Source organism: Taudactylus pleione, unplaced genomic scaffold, assembly GCF_031769625.1.
Source record: "Taudactylus pleione unplaced genomic scaffold, aTauple2 ptg000216l, whole genome shotgun sequence".
NCBI lineage: Eukaryota > Metazoa > Chordata > Amphibia > Anura > Myobatrachidae > Taudactylus > Taudactylus pleione.
The window spans coordinates 3,271,809-3,285,560 of NW_028284618.1; the positions used below are offsets into that span (position 1 = coordinate 3,271,809).

Here is a 13,752-nt window from a genome sequence, read left to right on the forward strand (position 1 = left end):
TACATTAGCTGTACGGCCACATCTTATCACTACAACCACTATATATGTAAATACTGTACAGCTGTAACTTCTTGTATGTTAATGGCTATACACTGCTTAAGAGCCTTTATATGTCTGCTTGCACCCATGATATCAGTGGATCATCCTCAGAGAAGATGAATTGCATTTGTAAAATGGAAGAAAAGAATACACTTTCTAGTGGGAAACAACCACAAACTCTTCTTCACTTTTGCAAATCAGCTGTCTATCCCATTCATCTGCTGAGAGATATCATACTGCAAAAGTAGTATTTATGTGCATCATTCTTGATTGGTAGCAAAGAGTAGGGAGAGTGCACAGAACCCGCTGCGTACCCACTTGGCGATATTCATGAGCAGTTGCATGATTACGACATTGTGATCGTGAAATCGCTCAGTAATTGTGCACTATAATGATGGAAACCACCAGCGATGTGCGCTCCCGCTGGTCGTTTCCGTCATCTATCATCGCCTGAACATGCAGGCCAATCTGCCTATAACGACAGATTGGCCATGTTCAGGAATGAGGGAGGCTGCCTACACTGTACGACACATTGTTCAGTGTAGACATTACAGGGGATCAGGAACGACATCATAATCGTACTGTCTTTCCGCCTAGTGTGTACGCACTTTTAGGCTTTAAAGAGATTGGCTTGCAGTCACTAGCCGGATATAATCTGTACAGATTGGTGGACATATACTTGGACATGACCAGTGAGCATAAAGCATTTTTTTCATCTCTCTGACAACTAACACATGTAGGGCCTGATTCTGATTTGCAAGTTGCAGCGCCCGTGTGTGCATCTTTTGCTGGTATGGTTTGTGCGACTTTATGCAAAGTACCGCAGCTAGTCCTTCCCAGTTGTACATCCGTGCATCTGCAAGGACAGAGGTGCCCACTTTGAGCGTCTCCAGGGGCAGTGCGTCCTTAGACACCGCCATTGGTCGTACCATAATAACTTGTAGAGTATGGTCTCCAATGAGAGTGACGCCCGTGACACTCCCATAACATGCCCAGAAGAAGGACCATCTCTGTGAGTCTGAATAGCTGCTGCCTAGGAACGCCCAGCACATTTCCAATACATTTCTTATACTGTTCATCTCAATCACAACTCCGGCTCCCTGCGTACACACAGTGTAATGCATGCACCCTACAAGTTTCTAGGGTTTTTCACACAAGAGCAGTAGCAAAAAATCGATCAATTCCATGAATATTGGTCTCAGGCAGTTTATCACCTTTGAGGACAGGAATCCAGAAATCTTGGCTGATACAGCAATATCAGAGGCAGGTTCTAGGCATGGCAGATCAGAACGGGATTTAGTTAGGATACCAGACAGCCACATCCCGACATGGGACTACAGGTAGGCATCGAAAATCCCGATGCCTATTATTAGCCCCACTACTAAATCCCGACACCCGGCTTACCGAATGAAGGTAAGCCGGGTGTCTTAGCGTGTAGCCGCGGTGGGGAGTTTAGCATTAGGGACCCCCGGGGGGACCTAGGGTTTCACCCCCCCCTGGAGGGTTAGGGTAGGGAAAGGGGGGGTTAGGGTTAGGCACCACTGGAGGGGGTTAGGGTTAGGCACCCCCCCGGGAGGGTTAGGTTTATGGTGCAGGGAGGGGGAGTTAGGTTTAGGCACTAAGGGGGAAGGTTAGAGTTAGGCACCCCTAAATGGGGGTTAGGGTTAGGGGGGGAGAGGGGAGGGTTAGACTACTTACCTGATGTTGTCAGGATTCCGACCCGTCAAGCTCCCGCTGTCGGTATTTGATTTGGTGGCTAAAGAGCTGCCGGCATTACATACCGATTCTGATCAGAACAGGCAAAAAAACATTAATGACCCAGCAATGACTGCTGAGCTCATACAGAATAAATAGCCAGCTGTCATGTGTAGTCCATGCTGGTAATTGAGTCATTAATCACCTGGGTTGGACACAAATTCAAATGCCCACCCAATTGTGATATCAGGAAACACACATTGATCTTAAATGGGTATGCAGTCGGGAAGCCGGAGGACGTAATCCCGACAGCCGGCTTCCCGACTGCTTTATCCCGGCGAGGGTTAAATGATAGGCGTCTGAATCTAGACGCCTGTCATTTTACCACCCAGCATCCTGATCGAAGTGATGCTGGGTGCCGGGCACAGACAGCCGCAGGGGGGTTAGGGTTAGGCACCCCCCCGGGAGGGTTAGGTTTATCGGCGGGGAGGGGGGGTTAGGTTTAGGCACTAAAGGGGGGAGGTTAGCGTTAGACACTAAGGGGGAAGGTTAGGGTTAGGCACCCCTAAATGGGGGTTAGGGTTAGGGAGGGAGTGGGGAGGGTTAGACTACTTACCTGATGTTGTCGGGATTCCGACCCGTCGAGCTCCCGCTGTCGGTATTTGATCCGGAGGCTAAAGAGCTGCCGGCATTACATACCGATTCCGATCAGAACAGGCAAAAACATTAATGACCCAGCAATGACTGCTGAGCTCATACAGAATAAATAGCCAGCTGTCATGTGTAGTCCATGCTGGTAATTGAGTCATTAATCACCTGGATTGGACACAAATTCAGATGCCCTCCCAGTTGTGATATCAGGAAACACACATTGATCTTAAATGGGTATGCAGTGGGGAAGCCTAATCCCGACAGCTGGCTTCCCGACTGCTTTATCCCAGCGTGGGTTAAATGACAGGCGTCTAAATCTAGACGCCTGTCATTTTACCACCGAGCATCCAGATTGAAGTGATGCTGGGCGCCGAGCACGGACAGCCGCGCTTTAGGGCTCCTGAGAGGACTTAGGGCTAGGCACCCCCTCCCGGAGGTTAGGGTTAGGCTAGGGGGAGAGAGGGTTAGGGTTAGGCACCCCCCCGGGGTACTTAGGTTTAGGTGGCGGGGAAGGGGGGGTTAGGTTCAGGCATTTAGAGGGATGATTAGGGTTAGGCACTGGAGGGGAAGGTTAGGGTTAGGCACCCCTAAGGGAGGGTTAGGTTTAGGGGGTAGAATTAGGTTAGTGAGTACTTACCTGGGGATGATCAGTATTTTCATCCTTGTCGGGCTGCCGCTGTCGGGATTTGAACCGCTGGCCAGGGGTCCGGCGGTAAATCATACCGATTCCCAAACATGTAAAGTCTCTGGATTGTGACCTCTATACAACTTCTGCTGTATAGCCACAAAAAAATATCTGTCCCTAATTATATCAAGTACTGCCTTTTTCTGGATCTACCTCTCAAGGTCTTGGGAAGCAGTGCATCTGCCAAAAGTGGATTGACAGTGACACAGGACAGCTGCCTTGCTGAAGAAAAGAGGGTCTGTGTCCAGGGACAAGCTTGGATAGAAGCAGCCCTGAGAGAAACTAGGATACTGGTGAAGTGTTTTCATTATACCTTGTATGTTATCTGTGCCAGACTGTAGTGCTATTTTTTGCAGGCTATTATTCAATTATTATAATTGCTGGTGTATATATAATGCAGTCATCTATTTTGGATAGTTGCCTGGGTGATATTTAAACCTTGGATAAATACTGGGTAGGCCAGTTGGGTGGCACAGAGTGATACACTAAGCCAGGTATTATCATGTGGTGGCAGCAGTGGGATGACCCAACCCCAGTTAGGCAAGCCTGGTAGAGCTTCAGTGGATAACACATGGGGTGTAGGGCTCTGTGAATATCCGAAGCACCAACCATGCACACTATAGTTGCTTGGGAGTGCCTATAACCAGTAGTTGGGAACCACAGAAGGATCCAAGAGCAACAAGGGTACTGGCTCAAGGGTAGGTGCATTCACCCTTCGGGCAGTACAGAATAGTGGGCCGTGTTCCATGAGGGATATCACAATGAGGTGACCCCGGCATGAGGCTAGGATTGTGGTCCACCTAGATGTGAAGTTAGTGTGGGTTGGTACACACAAAGAGCTTATTAACAGACTACTGTATATTCCCAAATGTGGAGATTCCAGTGTCAGGACTCCAATAAGAGGCATAAAAGAAGAATACTAGCTGGGGCGGGTCCGTGTACCCTACCAGCAGTATTGAGTGAGAAGACCTGGAGTGTACAGCAAATTTCATGGCACAGAAGCCCTTGGTGCAAAGTGCATGGTAGTAAATCCCAGCTTACTGTGAATGAGAGTGGGTAAAAGCTGAATGTGAACTGCGTGGTGTCTTCTATCATTATAAGGATCATAGGGAAATCATCCAGGACCTCAGCTATGATCAAGGAAACCTGGTCAAGGCTTTTTCAGCATATACAGAATGTGGATTCTACAGCCGGGTCCCAAGATGAGTCTCCTGGAGCAGTTGGAATTCTTAGAGGAGTGTTTTGAACTGGCTCAAGAAGAACATTAGATTGGGGAAAGCGCAATAGCCCAATCTGGTAGGACCAATGTCAAAGGGTGGATGCTGAACGGCCCTTCCTGCAACAGATTCTTTCCTTCCACTAACCAAAGAAGCAGTCAACAAGCATATAGAAGTCATCTCCAGGAAAAAGAGGTCCCTTCCAGCTGCTATTGATATAGGGTCAGCTTCAGAGAGACACCTTGCTCCTCAGCCAGCCCAGCTGGGAAAAGATATCTTCAAAGTGGATGCTTGGAAGGAGGCAGCTAAAGAGGCAAGTGTGCAACCAGCTATACCGCTAGCTATGCTGGGGGAGGCTGGCATCCAAGGATAATGGATGAATGCCAGGAGGCACCGCCTGCACCAGCTTAATCTCTCAGCCAGTGAGGAAGTCACACCACCTTTAGGAGTGGTTGATGCAGAGGAGACAAGGTCCAAGAAAGGCAAACCAATTGTTTCAGAAGAGGCGTTAATGCTACCCTTGCCAACAGAGCCACCTTTTCCAGACCAAGTTATAAGGATTTTCCTGACTCATCTACAAATCCACAGCATGAATGAGATGGTACAGTTCACAGATGCCACAGTCAACCCCATTGCTTTGAAATAACTGAAGGATCTTCAGACAAGGATGGGCCAGCATCACTGGGCAACCTTGAGACCAAACATTTGCATGCCTTTAGACAGCTTTTTCTTGTACAAGGGGGGGAGGCAGCAGGAACCCACTATCCTGATGCTCCATAGGTAATGGAAGTAGGGTACACAGTAGAAGTGGTTGCGTGGTTGGAGAGTGATATCCTTCAGAGTAGATGATTTATCCAGGAGACTTTAGTATAGCCCACAGTCTACCCAGAGCACTGTGATGTTACTGCAGCTGTGCAGAATTTGTTGGATGTATGGGAAGGAAGCACTGAATTTCAAGAAACATGAGCAATACAAGGACTGGATTATCCATGGAGGCTCAGTCAGTGGATGGGACTTCAGCAGATCCATTGATTTTCAGGGAATTACAAGTTTGCCAGTTTATGGTCCCTTTCCTGTGTTTTGTTTGGGGGTGGGAAGGGCCAATGAAGGAAGCTGTTCGGGAATCCTGTTTCCCCATATAGATTTTGAGTTCTCTGGAAACCGACCAGTGGAGAAAGAAATGGGACTATTAGAGTTTGCCCCAGTGTTGCCAAGGGACTTCACTAGACAAGCACAGCAATGGGGCATTCACTACCAAGTGATAGCTAAAATCAGACTGGCATTGAAATTTTGATCTCTGCCATGTGACAATATAGTGACAATTGGTAACTGGAGTAATGCCTTTGTCTGCATCTACCTCTCCAGGTGATGGGGACTGCTGCCTTGCTGGTAGCCTCAAAGGAGAGAGGGTCTGCATCCGAGGGGAAGCTTGGATACTGGTTAGGTGTTTTCATTATACCCTGTATATTGTCTGTGCCAGACTGTAGTGCTATTTGTTGCGGGCTATTATTTAAATATTATAATTGCTGTTTGGTGCTATCATTTTGTTAATTAAACCTATTTACTTTTTTGGGGGTATTTGAACCTTGGATAGGTACTGGGTAGGCCAGCTGTACGGCCTTCCCAGTACCTATCCAAGGTTCAAATACCTTGGATAGGACAGAGTGATACACTAAGGACCTCATTCAGAGCCACTCGTAAGTGGCAGTACGCTCGTTCCGAGCGATGTTTGCACATCTGCGCATGCGTACGGTTTTTAATACGCATGCACGAACCAGTCAGTGCGGCCGAAAATCGTTTGTTCGCTATATAGCGAGTGCCTGCTATTTTGAGTGACAGGAGGAGGCGTATGTGGGTGGTAACAGGGGAAGGTGCTTGAAAACGGGGAGTGGAGATCAGAACGCAGGCGTGCTTAAAAGTCAAAGCGGGCGTTTTATGGGTGTGCATAATTAATACAGCAGCGTCATTGACCACGTCACTGGGTTATTTTATAGCCAGAACTGCTCGCAAAATTGTGGTAGCAAAAACCAACCACAAGAATAGCGAGCAGTTCATACGCTGTTCGATGTACTCGATTAATCTAATAAATAGCGTACATGACGTATGATGCGAGTGGCCAGGGGGCGTTTTTATCAAATAAACGAGCGCATGTTTTGTTCGCTCGTTCAGGCATGGAGGCGCAACAGACCGCATGGAGCGTACGGTTCATTTGAATAGCCACCCCCTTTTTCTGAACGAGCGAGCGCTAATTGCGAGCGGCTCTGAATCAGGCCCTAAGCCCGGTATCGTCACAGCAGGAGTAGGATGGATAAACTGCAGCTGCCATAGGACTGGAGCAAGTTCTGATGGTACAACCAATGGAGGTGTATAAGGACGCACAATCAATATTACAGAGCGCACGGATGCTAAAAGTTGGCATCTCAGACCTTGCACATTCCACTGCATGGATGTACACAAGGGAAGGAGTTTATAGTGGTATTTGCAAAAAATCAAAGAGGGGTGGCCTCCAATACATGCTGCTGTGTGTTCGAATCAGGTCCATAGTATTTCAGATGCCACCAATACCTGGAACATTAGGTGACCTACCTTGTGGTAGGCAGGGCCAGATTAGCAATAGAGCAGATGGAGCTCAAGCTCCAGGCCCCCTCATAAAAATAGGCCCATCATCATGGCAGCAAGAGAAACAGCTGCCTAGCTGGCCACACAGTTGCCCATAAATCATCATCAGTATTAACATTTTATTTCTAGTTTTCTCACATAATGCTGCAATTGTATTTATTTTTTAATTGCAGCATAAAGAGACATTGAGGCTGATAGTGTATGTAGTGTATGTGCTGTAAGTGCCCACGTGACTCCGGCCACACCCACATGGCACTGGCCACACCTTCTCCACTTCTCAGTATAGGCCCTTAAAAATCTTCAGCCCCAGGCCCATGTGGTCTACCAGCCCTATTTTGTGGAACAATAGCAACTCTATGTTTTGTGTTTGGACACCACTTTTGACAGGCCCCTAATCATGATAAAGCTAAATTGAAGAGAAATTTACTAAAGAATTGAAAAAGTTTAACTCAGTGAAATTGCTTGTTCTAAAGCACTAGCAGGCTGGAATTTTATGTGATATTTATGCTTTTGCACAATGCGCATTATCTGATTTTTTTCTGCCGGCTTGCAAATCTAGGTGCACTGCTAGTTGCTAAAGCTTTGTCAAAATATTCCCCATTAAGTTTTAAAATACATTTTGATTTGTTTGTTATTACATTCCTATAATATAAGTTTTCTTCTATCCGTCTACTTACTTTGTAACATGAACTTATAATGTTGGATGTACTCCATCCTTCCGGACATGTTGGTTCTGCTGTCGTCGTCGAGGGGGGAGGCGGTGTCACTCCCTGTGCCAATTTCTTGCAGACATACTTAGTTTTTTCATTACAGATGACAACATCCCACAATCCGCCCTTGTTTCCAGTTCTCATAACAACACAGCCTTGTTTTCTTCCTTCAAAGTTGATATTGTAATGAATATGTTATGATGCAAATAGTAATGCAGATTGTAAATATGATGTTCTGTAACTATTACCAGTGGCCAGAGCCGTAACTAGACTTTTTGGTGCCCTGTGCCAGAAAGAGCATTGGCGCCCCCCCCCCTTATTTTTCAAAAATTGACATAAGATGCACCCCCGAAAAAGGGCCTAGGAAGAGATAGGGGAGGACAGGAGATGCTGGGGATAAAAGAAAGAGGAAGCTACAAATGAGGAGGATGATAAACAGAAAATTGACAGGCCCAAATAGCGCCCCCTGCCCTGCGGTGCCCTGTGCCAAGGCACTGGTCGCACTACCCTAGTTACGGCCCTGCTAGTGGCCAAAACAGTCATATCCAAAATTCCCACAACCAATATACTACTGGAGTAATAACTTCCAGCCATGTCACTCTGATGAGCTCCAACACCGGAGAATCAGTCTCTGCAGGTGGAAGCCTCTCCCATCACTAGTTACCACTTTGCTCTGATTGCCCAGAAGGCAAACAATGACTATATAGTGACCTTTGCCACTAGCTCCCCATCAGTCAAAGAATCAAATTCCTCACTCGCCTACAAAGCCCTTAACCTCTTTTCTCCTCCCTACATCTCCAGCCTCACCTCGACTCACATGCCCTCCTCCCCTCTTCACACGGCCAATGATAGTTCGGCTCTAACTGGAAATGTCTCTCTTCTCCATCTCATCATACAGTCCCAAATAAAATGTGTGTTTACCATTTGAAATATGTGACTTCATGTAAAACAACTCCACCACTTTCTGCAATATTTTAGAATCTGGTACATCCTCCCCATGCGCCATATTTTCAGAGACATATGGTGCCAGTGGCCGCCCAGTCAGACCTTCATCAGGGCACAGGTCCCCCTTGAATCAGTGATGCACAGCACACCTTGCACCCATTATAGATACTGTATGTCTCTGACAGAACTCTGAGCTCTCCATGATAACTCAGCTTTGCTGAGTAGGGGATGCAGTCATTACGTCGACATTTACAATATCGACAATCATAATGTCAACTCCACAATGTCAACAGAATGATGTTGACATTGTTAAAATGGTGACATGGAACATGTCGACTTCTGGAAAATGTTGACATGTTAAAATTCTGACATTCTCAGAATGCTGACAGTGTTGAACTGGGTACACACTATAAAATATATTGGCCAGTCTTGTGATACGAGATGAATTGCAATGATCATCATATAGAGTGTACCCTCAATTCATTGTTAGTTGAATTGTCTGGTTGCATCTTCCCATCGGATGTGTTGCACATAAGATGGGTTGATGAGAGAATGCCATGTACGATGTAGTGCAGTAACATTACTCCTGTAATGATATAACATGCCATTGTACGGCAGATCGTGCATTGTTTTAGTGGACACAATATGTTGTTGCATCATATCGGACTGTTGCAAGATCGATGTGTTGTTCAGATGTACTCAGCTTTAGGCTGTGGGAAGGAAGTGTAATGGTTTGGCTGCGGGAGGGCAGGGTTAGGCAGTAGGGGAAGGATAAGGCTTAGGCTGCGGTAAGGGAGGTTAGGCACTAGGGGGGGAGGGTTAGTTATTAGCAATACTCACTGCCGGAACCGCCACAAGAACAGCCGGAAGACACTGTCAGCTCATCTGAAAGACACTTGCTGGAGCCTTCGGACCAGCTGAACCAGGTATGTCACCACTGGACCACCAGGAACAGTTTGTCGACATTCTAATCATGTCAACATTTAATCAGTGTCAACATAAAGAATATTCATTTGGTCAATGTTGAATTGCCAGGCATGTTAACATTATGACCATGTCAACATTTTATACAGAACCTCCGAGTAGTACTACTTTCAGCTAGAGGGGTTGTTCATGTTTTAATGTTTCATTTATTTACTTTGTGTTTTCTTTCAAAGCAGATAGTGAATATTTGTCCTAACAACAGCAGCCTGAGGACTTCTCTAAATATTCATAACAATCCCAATTTATACGTGCTTTAATGCATTCCCAAGTTTCTTTGCCACTAAAATATGCTTCCATGGACAACTGTCTCTGTCTACAACATGGAACACTGCATCCGGCCTCCTGGCAACCTTGCCACCCCTTTCACAATGGAACATGTGACTTACCCGGCATGTTGGCATTCCAGTGTGTGTACAAAACCTTTTCTCTATTGGTCCATTTAAAAGTTCCCTTTTCTTCCATATCGGAAAGACCTGTCCAGAAATATTTCTCTGGTCTAAGTCCAATCAGGCTGGTTAAATAAGCCTGTTCAAACCTGTAATATAAAAGACAAGTGTATGTTTGGATTTGTTATCTATATTTTTGTATTTATCTATATTTATATACAGGTAATGAAAGCTTTACTGGACAGTTCAGAGCACAGTGGCAAATTATTTGCTAAAGACTACAAACCATAGTGCGATATGTCGGCATATAGAGTGCAATCAGCACCCAGAGAAGGTGCACACTATGGCACCCTTCCACCTTTTCCAGTACCGAAGAGTGTCTAGGGATTGGGCGCATCCAGCATGTGGGGCTGTATGTGTACAGGAATGACAGTACCCACTATGGAAATACAATAATTTTATTTATTTTCTCAAACAGGCAAACAAAATATATTGTGCTTATTAAATAAAATATGATCAAAGCAAGACCACCTGCAAACAAAAGAAAGAGAAAGTCAGGAAGGCGGTGGACAGTATGACAGAATACAAAGGGGTGTTTGCACCCATGTACTAAGTAGAGATTATTGAGCAAGCTTTTCTGTACTGTCAGCTCGGCATAAGGAGAGGGTGAAGCTTTGAAGATGATGGTTAAAATAGGACAATAACGCGTGGGTTGGGAAAAGGAAGATGTGCTGTTTGGTTTCCAAGGAATCTGAACACACTTGAAATTAGGCTTGGGGCTTTCTGCCAAACAATGTGTTTCGTGTTTAGGCACTGTGTTCAAAAATAACATCATTAGGGGGCAATACTAGGAGCGTTGTGAGTCAATATGAATCAGTCAATAGAAGAGCAGAAGCAGTAACCCAGTACTAGTGCTGCGGCTGCTGCCAGTCATGATAGTACTTTAACATCTACTAAAGTCAGTGGTCAAGGGGAAAGAAGGTTTAACTTTGACACCACTTACCATGACTCAATCTGATACACTAAGAATCAATAGAATGGCGGAGGATTATTTTGTTGACAATGTACAAATTAGCATGACACACAGTCCCTTTGAAAACTGGGAGAAAAAAAAGGGAATTTGGAGCCCCTTGTACAAACTAGCTTTGCTTTACTTAAGCTGCCCACTTTCCTGTGTGTATTTAGAAAGAGTGTTTAGCACAGTTGGGAACCTTGTGAGCTATTGGCATAGGAGGCTACTTCCTCAAAATGTGAAAAATAAAGTTCATAAAAATAAATGACAAATTATATGTGGAAGACCTTTGCTGCCAAATACAACCAAGTACAGAGACTTCTCTAACGGTGGATTCCAGCAGGAGTGAGCTAATAATAGGTGATGATAATACCACCGATGAGGGTGAGGATGACAACAACATCTTACAACTGTAGAGACGATTAACAGTACTGTTAGCTGCCTTAAGCCCATTGATAGCTTGTTTTGTGGGGCCCAAAAAAACCAAGCTTTTCAGCCACAAAAGTGACAGTCCTGTGATGTGCTTGGTTTGTTAAACTGCGCATGTCGTTTTTACTATGCAACATAAGAGTGGGTGGAGGGCCCAAGGACAATTCCATCATGCACCACTTTTTCTTTCATTGCACTTTACTAGACTGTACTTTACTAGGTTATTGTTGATGGTTTTCTGGTTTGCAAGGCCCGTTTCTATGTATTTCCTTGTTTTTTTAATAAATGTAACTGCTTGTCTGTTCATATAATCATTATTCAATCAATCAAATGCATGATTAACCTGGCTCCCACACTACATGTTTGCAAGGCCCATGTCTCTGTTTTTCTTTTCTTTATAGTTATAACTGTCTCGCTGTTTGTATAATCATTAATCAATGGCATGCTTTACCTCGCTTCCACACTACATGTTTTCCAAGCCCATGTATCTGTTTTTCTTTTCTTAAAAAGTAACTGCTTCTCTGTTCATATAATTAATCAATCAAGCAATCAATCAATCAATGCTTTAACTAGCTAAATAGTATCAAATACTCTACATCCATTTCCCTATACCAGCCTCAAGCCTCTGATCTAGTTCTTGATTAATGAAAACATTCTACAGTTTTATAATAAACTGCCATTTTATCTGCCACTGCAGTGTCTCTATGTTTCCTAGATGGGCTGTATTATTTAAACTGCCACGTGTTTGTGCTGCTACTCTGTCGCTTAGTTTAGCCAGTCAACTCGCTGCAGCATTTTCCCAACATTGTTGAAAAATCTTTTGGCCTAAATTGGATGAAATCAATATTGTGAGCTTTGAGGTGGTCAAAATTGACTGGAAATTACTGGAATTAAATGTCATTGAGGGTAATAACACTGTAGGAACAAAAAATAGGCCCAAATGACATGATTTTAGCTGTTTTTATAAAAAATTCATATCCAAAACCAAGCCACTTGAGGGTAGTTTTGGCAAAACATAATGATAAATTAGAACCAAAATCCAAAATACGGGGGTCCATGCACATCTCTAGTTTTAACCCCTTTACTTGCTGGTAGAACCACACACAGTACACTATATAATGTACAGCTTACTCTGACATAGTGGTGTTACTCTGGAAATAAGACATCAACAGGGAAAGGGCAGGTCCTACTGGAATTCACTGCACTGCCTGCTCCATAGCACTGCCACAAATTTTATCTGATTTTTCCATGACATCTGGGAGCTCTGGGAGTAGTAAAAAAGGATTTACTGGAAGAGGTTCAAAAGGAGTACTGTATCTTGCAGAATGCTAGTCCCACTGTGCCAGACACTATGCCACAGGGTGATGGTGAAGAAAGTCCTACAGGGTTTTGTTGTCATCAAGGAGGAGCCACCCATCCGTCCTGGAGAGCTTGACCCAGACAAAGACCTAACTTTGGAGACTCTGTCTCTGCTTTCTACAGTGACCGCCTTCCTAAAAGCAGTGACAGTGTGTTCAGCACCTCAGTAATGTCTGCACATGCGCTGCTGCACTTGGGAACAGTGGACTGGTAGTCTATATTTAAAACTTCTAAAGATAAAATGCATGGCTGATCTGCCCACGCTGCGCCCCTGCCAGGACCACATGTCCGGAATCCCACTACATATGTGCGCCATATGCAGGGCTGTAACTAGGGTAGTGCGCACCGCAGGGCAGGGGGTGCTGTCTGGGACTGTCAGTTTTCCTGTTTATCATGATTCTCACTTCTAGCTTCCTCTTCTTCTATCCTTATCATCTTCTGCCCCCCCCCTCCTCCTATCTCTTCCCTGGCCCTTCCCCATGAGGCCATGGCCATTTTTCAGGTGCACTATCTTATGTCCTTATTTAAAAAAAGGGGGGAAGGGGGTGCCAATGCTCTCTCTGCCGCAGGGCACCAAAAAGTCTAAATACGGCTCTGGCCATATGTAAGAGGCTTGTACAGTTTTTGGAGACGACAAAAGACAATTAAAAGGCAACAAAATGGTCTCCAAAAGAGACGGTTCTCATTCATAAATAATACATACACAGACCTACTACTGATTGGGGGGGGGTCAGTTGTGCTATTGATCCCCAATGAGGGGCTTCCAGATGTGTCACCCTTGAGGGACACAGAACCCCAAAACAGCAAACAAACAACAGAATGTGCATTTTTGTATATGTACAGTATATAGATAGGTTCTTGTTAAATGATTGCTATTAACTTATATTAAACAAACAAGACATTATTTTTTGCAATACAGTTTTGACATGTATAAACAATTAGATGAGTACAAAATACAAAGTACACTTAGCTTATCTAAAAAGAGGGAAATATTTAGTTAACACCCATACATGTAGTAAAT

The 13,752-nt window shown here is 44.8% G+C and overlaps 1 protein-coding gene across 1 annotated transcript in view; it reads right to left on the minus strand.

Moving 5' to 3' along the window:
* Positions 1-13,752, minus strand: part of LOC148517452 (macrophage mannose receptor 1-like) — a 182,194-nt gene that overhangs the window by 43,987 nt on the left and 124,455 nt on the right. The window contains 2 exon segments of the mRNA XM_088478637.1: positions 7,584-7,783; positions 9,932-10,080. Coding sequence (XP_088334763.1) covers positions 7,584-7,783; positions 9,932-10,080 — 349 coding nt within the window.